The 7,027-nt window shown below is 36.1% G+C and overlaps 1 protein-coding gene across 1 annotated transcript in view; it reads left to right on the top strand.

The window, feature by feature from the left end:
* The first annotated feature begins 4,351 nt into the window (after positions 1 to 4,351).
* The window catches only part of LOC101652414 (importin subunit alpha-8-like), a 7,472-nt gene continuing 4,796 nt past the window's right edge, over positions 4,352 to 7,027 (top strand). The window contains 1 exon segment of the mRNA XM_045295012.1: positions 4,352 to 4,443. Within this exon segment, the coding sequence (XP_045150947.1) occupies positions 4,352 to 4,443 (92 nt within the window).

Genomic DNA, 7,027 nt, shown 5'->3' with positions numbered 1-7,027 from the left:
TTGATGTATGTATGGATTGTAATAAGAGTTGTATGAGCCCCTAATAAAATGATAAAAAAAGAGTTGAATGAGGCCCCAATAAAATAAAATGATTTAAAAAGAATGGCTGACTGTACTCAAGTAATTGGTCCCATAGCACAGTTTGGTATGGTGTGGTGGGGTGTAATAAGTATGGTAGGGTGTGGTGTGTTATGCTGTGGTGTGGTGTCGTGTGGAGTGGATGAGATGAGATGGGAGGGGAGGGGAAGAGAGGGGAGGGAAGAGAGGAGAGGAGTAGAGAGGAGAGGATAAGGCAACTGAAACATTATCTGAAGTGTGTTGGAAATTTAGCATCTCTGGCCCAAATCAGACTTCCCAAATCAGAATATACATTTTAAAAAGACCCAGGTTACTCATGTGCACCTCAACACTTGATAAAAAGATTTAAAACTCAAGTATTTTGTAGCCCCAAAGCACTAGAGTAATTCTAATAACTCTTTATAAACTAAGATTACTTAGATAATTTAACAAGACTCAATGGGTGATTAATGGGAACAGGGAATCCAGGAAGCACACCATACCATACATATCATACCACACCACAGTCATCAGAAAAAAGAGATTCTCTTTTTTGTTTGTTTGTTTGTTTTATTTTTAATAAATCATTTATTGGGTACACTTGCAGCTCTTACAATAATCCATACATCAATTGTATCAAACACATTTGTACGTATGTTACCATCATCATTTTCAAAATATTTTCTTTCTACATGAGCTCCTAAAAATATGTTTTTCACACAAGGATATCACAGAGTGAGCGAAAAAAATGAAGAAAAATCTCATAGCACTATATTAGAACTCACATTCATAATAATGAAATCACGTAGGTACAATGTGAAAAAGACTGATCGTATGTTATTTTTAGTCAACATTGTACATTGAAGCCATAGAAGTAAATAGGATGAAGGTATTTTCACAGAAAAGAATGAGCGAATAAATTGATGGTGGGGAAATAAAGGTGTCAAATGGAATAATTAAAAGTTTACTGCAAAACTAAATTGAGAAATTACAATGATTTAAACAAAGAAAACATGAGTAGGGTTTAAATAGGTGAGTGATTTGAAATACTTCTTGGAAGGAGAGCCAATGGGATGTGGAGGTCAGTTAGATATTGGAGAAAGAGATTTAAGAGGAATTTTTAAATGGCTGCTCTATGAGGTCTTGGAGATCATTCACTGAGGGCACAGATTTATTACAAAAACAAGGACACAGGAGCCCTACTGGCACCATTTCATAATTTAGAAAAATAAATGTCTCTCCTTTAGGACGGAGGGACCCCAGGTGCCGCTGTGTGCTGGGCATTGTAAACCGCAAGGTTCAAGCCCACCAGCCAAGTCCTGAGAGAAATAGGAGACCACTTGCTCCCACAAAAATGTGGAAAAAAGCCCTGAATTGATTGGGTCTCTGTAAGCCGAAATCAACTCAAAAGCAAGGGATTTGAGTTCTGGTTTTGAGTTTTTGTTTGGGGTGGGGGCGAGCAGTTGGGGGTTGGACTATAGGACACACACAGTGCACAGTCTGAGAAGTGACTCAGAGCATGGATTTCAGCCGCCTCTCTCCAGGACTTGATCCTCTTTTGCACAACTTCTGGCCATGATCTTGTAAAGAGAAGAAGCTGACAGTTACTACCAGACTGTAGTGGATCTTCAGTTAGAGGCAACCTGCAGAAGGAGATAGCAATGTTAGATGTGTGAAAATCAGGCACATGAAATACTGCTTGGAGAGATGAATGCAGCAAACATCATCATTATTTACTCCTGTGTATGCAAAAATATTGAAACCATCTCAAATTCTGTATCATTAGTACATTTTATTGTTAAATTTATTGTGCCAAAATGAAATGGAAGGATCTGTTATTAGGACCATCTCTTGATACTTCCTACTTACCTGTTTGGGAAGAAAGGAATGAGGATGGTAAACTTCATAATGGGCAAAATCTCAGAGAATCTGTTGGAAACCAACCAAATGAGTATATGAGTCAATTTCCTGCAAAGAAAACATTTCTATAAGGACAAAATAATTTTTGAAAGGTGCATGCATAAAAGGATGTGAAGAATCAAAAGTATTAATAAGAATAGCATATTATAAATTCATACCTATCATCTAATTGGCTCAGCATATTTAGAATTATTTTTCAGTTTTGTACAATACAATTTGTTTGGTGTTTGATTAGGGTTCTGAAAATCTGAAAGCACAAGGATTTCAGACAGATCAAATATACATTTAGGATTTTATTATTCTAACCAGTTTATTTACCTATAAAAAGCTACCTTTTCTGTGGTTTCATTTATAAAATGAACTTTATGGTTCACTTAAATTTGGAAGGACTTCACAAGTTTGGTTATTTGATGGGAGAAATTATACTTTTCTGAAAACCTTACTGTCAAATTTATGCACAATTTCACATATATTGATTCTATCTTGACTCTATATCATGGAAGCTACTTAAATAAAGCCTGGTGAAAAATGTATTTTAGGAGCTGCAGCACTCTAAATTTCTGCTATAGTTTATCATTGTAAAAATCATTACTATAATTATGTAGTCTTGCTTGCAAGACTTGTTAATTAGGCTTAATTATACTTTCAGCCAATTACTCAAAATCTGACCTTTTCTAACAAAAGTCAGGCAAGAAGAAAGTAGGTGAGGCACAGGACCTAAACGGTACGCCGTAAACACATTGGCAATCGTAATTTCTCATTTTTGTTTACCTACTCAGCATTGGGGCAACTCATTGTCTTTTATCTACTTTTTTGAAATCCATTACCTTGCCATACAATTACTAGGTAAGTATAATTAAAAATGCAATTGAACTTTTACAGAATGCATAGCTAAAATGGACTGTTGATCATCTAGAAATAATTAAATTGACAGCTGTCAGGTGCTCAAGTCTACATGTATTATCATTTTTGAAATATATGTTCTAATCTAAAACTAAACATGGAGCTGATTAGCAGTAAGGAAGTGCGTCTTTGATTTAAACTAATCCACTAATGTTATTCTTCTTTTAGAACAGTTCTACCAGACATATTACTCTCTAAGGTACATAAATTTAGCACAAATCACCTAATGGATATGGACAGTTGACACTACCTATGCCTATATCAGATCAGCCAGTGACACATTTTGTGGTTTGGAGACCACATAAACAGTAAATACAGAAAGCATTCCTACTGTAAAAACTTCATTACACTTGATTCTCCTGAAGTCTTGGGCAACTTGACTGTTAAGTGTAGACTTCATTCTTATCAAGATCTGAGACCAGTTAAATTGGGGGAATTTATAAGTTGTTGAGGAGGTTTTAAAATCCACCATCTGTTAAATGGTATAATTGTATTAGGAATAAGAGAAATCCATGCAACTCTTGTTAATAATTTATATTTTCACATATAAATTAACAAATAAGTGCAGAGAAAAATAAAAACCATCACTAATTAGTATGGTATATGTTCTTTTATGATTTATGGATATTTGTATATAGCTGTGAAGCACTATATTATTGATTTTGTTTTATGGTTTTACAACTAAACTGGTGCCTAGAAGTTTTCAATATTAGTTTTTTAATCCTCCTTAAAATGTATTTTAATGTTTGCAAAACAGTTCATGCAATACTGTATGAATTGATATTGACAAATCAACTCAATTTAATCATAAATGAGTCTAAGAATTTTTCAGAGGATTTTCCCAATGCAATACATCATCTTACTGTTTACTGCTACTTCCATGGGCATTGCTCATGAATCTAAGAGAAATAAAAATAAAATTCTTGACAACATTGATCTTTTCCCCAATTTTCAATCCACAGTCAAAGTTCATGGAAGCAGGGTTATATCAAGACTTCCTCTCTTGTACTTTAGACATGTTTGCAGGAGGGACCAGTCCCTGTAGATGGAAATTCTCTCAGTAAACTATAAGTTCAGCAAAATTAAGGAAAACCTCAGAAAGATGGATCAACACAGTGACTGCAACCGTTCAAATGCAGGTGCCGCTGGGCATGCTCTGTGTCCTGAAGGAGCAGGAAACCTCTCAATGACACCTAGCCACTTCTTTCCAGCCTTACAACCCAGAACTTGGGCGTCATTATAGTAACTCCTGCTCAGTTCTCTTTGCTTCTCTTTCAAAAAACTGAAAAGGGAGATTTTCAATGTATGACTGCCGTATGAGTGGAGCCTTAAACTGCTTTCAAGGATGTGAAGAAAAATTGCCTGGTTTTGGATACCTTCTGTCACATTGTTCATGATGGAAATCAACTGCCTTGCTTACAACTTGGTTTGCAGATGAAATGAACACTTGTCCTACAAGGCACGGAAGAACATGGAACACAGCAGCACGCTCAACATTTCCTTGGCTTCCGCAGGCTTCCAGAACCGCAATGCCGATGTTCTTTCTTCACAGACGCATGCCCAGTGCATGAGGACCGACCGGGGTCCTGTCTAAACTTCTGACATTCCAGACTTCTCGCAGCACGGTCTCGATATCAGACACTTACTGTAAACGGTGTTGAAGAGACCAATAAAGGAAAACTTTGAATGTCACAAATCAGAAACAAATTGATTTATGTTTAACATTTAGTTCCAGAGAAGTGCTTGTCAAAACTCTACGTTTCTGCTGTGTACTGATTGATGTATGCAGTTTACAAAGCACTGAGATTTTATACAACACTTTAGCACACCCTCACATATCTGTTTCATGTTTAATAAAACCAATCATATTTGTACTGATACAGTTATTTCTATTGGACTTGTTGCCATAAGGTAGCCATGCACCTGAATTGACTCAGTGGCAGTGAGTTTTGTGTTGTTTTGCTACCAAATGAATATAACTCAACAATGTTATAAGCCATGGAATATTAGTGCAGAAAAAAGAAAAATGCATGTTTCTATGGCCCCTAGATACTTGGGAAAGATGAGATAACCTCCAGTGACTGGAAAAGAGAAAAATGACTGTAAATCCATTATATAGTCAAGACAACAATTACAAACGGAAGAAAGTAACCCAGAAAGAACCTTAACTCAGATTTCTTCAAATATGCTTTTAACTTCTTGCTCTAATTCAAAGAACTTGAAATTAGAAATTATAAGCCATTTTAACTAGGTAAAAATTATTTAAGCAAGATACCAAAGAACTCTCTTTGGAAGATCCATTCTATAAACAAAAATGATTTTGCTTCCATTTGTATTTTAAGATGAAATAAAGGATTAATCTCTTTAAATTTCATACTTTATAATTTTCTATCACATGACTAAGAGGGAAAAAATTCTTAAAATTTTGATTTTGAGTGGTCTCTAAATTGCACCTCAGCTCTAAATATTTGAGTTGCTTACCACTCTTTTCTAACCCAAATTAACTTTATAAATGAGATACAATAATTGGAATATATTATTTCTAGACTCATCTCCAGTTCTTAGGGTGAAACAAACATTTTTAAAAATTGTAATTGCACAGTTCATTCCAACACACCACGAGAGATAAACAAAAAAAATAACATTGGAGAAATTAATAACATCTAGTTAAGAATGGAACCCTATTTTATTAACTATTATTTACTTTGTTTTAAAAGTATTTTACTAACTGTGGAAGTTACATAATCTGGTTTCAACTTGATACTGTTAACAGTGAAAGGGTGGAGTTCAGTCTGTCAATCAGGTTGCAGCTTGATGACCGCATGTGGAGCGCAGTGGACATAAATAGCTCACTGGAGGCCAGAAACACTCTGCTTCGTCTTCCTGCTGTCAAGATACATGGAGCTATGCTGATGGCAGCCAGAGCCTTGGAGCTGGAGGAGCCACGTGGAGACCCACACCAGCACTAAGATGCTTCCACCACCACTGGATCCACAAGACTTTCCAGCCACTGGCCTGTGATCTTCCTGAATTCAGCATCATTGTTATGTGTTGCGTGAATCTGAAGAGGAATTTATGGAGTAGTATCAATATATGGGCTAATATCGAACTTAGGAACTTGTTCTGGACTGGGCTGGGATGCTTTCTTAATATACAATTAATCTTTGATATACAGTTCTTCATTATACATCTGAGTGTCTCTGAATTGTTCTCTCTAGTTAACCCAGACTAACACACTAGCTTTCATCCCATCAAGTTCATAAGGAAGCAGAGCTGCTCAGGATAAGGTTCTGCCTCCTAGATTCCTTTGCAAATGTGGCTCAGTTCTTACTAAAATAGTGAAAGCAGAAGTGATAGGTGTAATTTGTGGGACTTACATTTTAAACCTTCTGGGTCAGCATGGAGATATACTCTGATAAGCCAGCATTGACTGGAAAAAGGAGGGCGGGAAGAGGTTGAAGTACAATAATGGAAGGAACCTAATTCCATGGATGACTGTTTGTGCCAAGTGCTCCCTCACAGAGTATCCAACTAGCTCAGACAGGCATTAAATTAACGTTGGTCTTGTTGGAGCTATCGTACTTTGGTGTCTCTTTTAGGAGATGCTTGGAGGTCTTTCTTCCAAGAGAAGAAAAAGTTACTAAATGTTTTCATAGTATGTTCCTCGTTTCAAACATAGAAAAATGTACCAAAATTGTTTTTGATTAACACTGAGTTTGGTCCAAAGCATGACAGCCCTCTGTAAAATAAGGCATATGATTGGCCTTTCTTTTTTTATTTTTTTATTGGGAGGGCAACAGTGAATACTGAAGCCCCAAATTTATTCTACATCTGCCTTTTATACATGCAGAAACAACCCAGGGTTACAATTAGTCTATTATGACAATATATCAGAAACTCTATATTCTGCCAAGTCAAGGAGTCTTTTTTTTATTAAATAATCATTTTTAGGGGCTCATACAACTCATCACAATCCGTACATACGTCATTTGTGCCCAGTACATTAGTACCTATGTTGACTTCATCATTCTCACAACACCCGCTTTCTACTTGAGCCCTTGGTGTCAGCTCCTCATTTTTCCCCCCTCCCTCCCCCCTCCCCCTGAACCCTTGATAATTTATAAATTATTATTATTTTATCATATCT

Source organism: Echinops telfairi, unplaced genomic scaffold (genome assembly GCF_000313985.2).
Source record: "Echinops telfairi isolate 266 unplaced genomic scaffold, ASM31398v2 ScPeMD7_4225;HRSCAF=4972, whole genome shotgun sequence".
Lineage (NCBI taxonomy): Eukaryota > Metazoa > Chordata > Mammalia > Afrosoricida > Tenrecidae > Echinops > Echinops telfairi.
The sequence above is the reverse complement of the archived record's forward strand: the minus strand, read 5'-3'. Positions and strand labels throughout refer to the sequence as shown.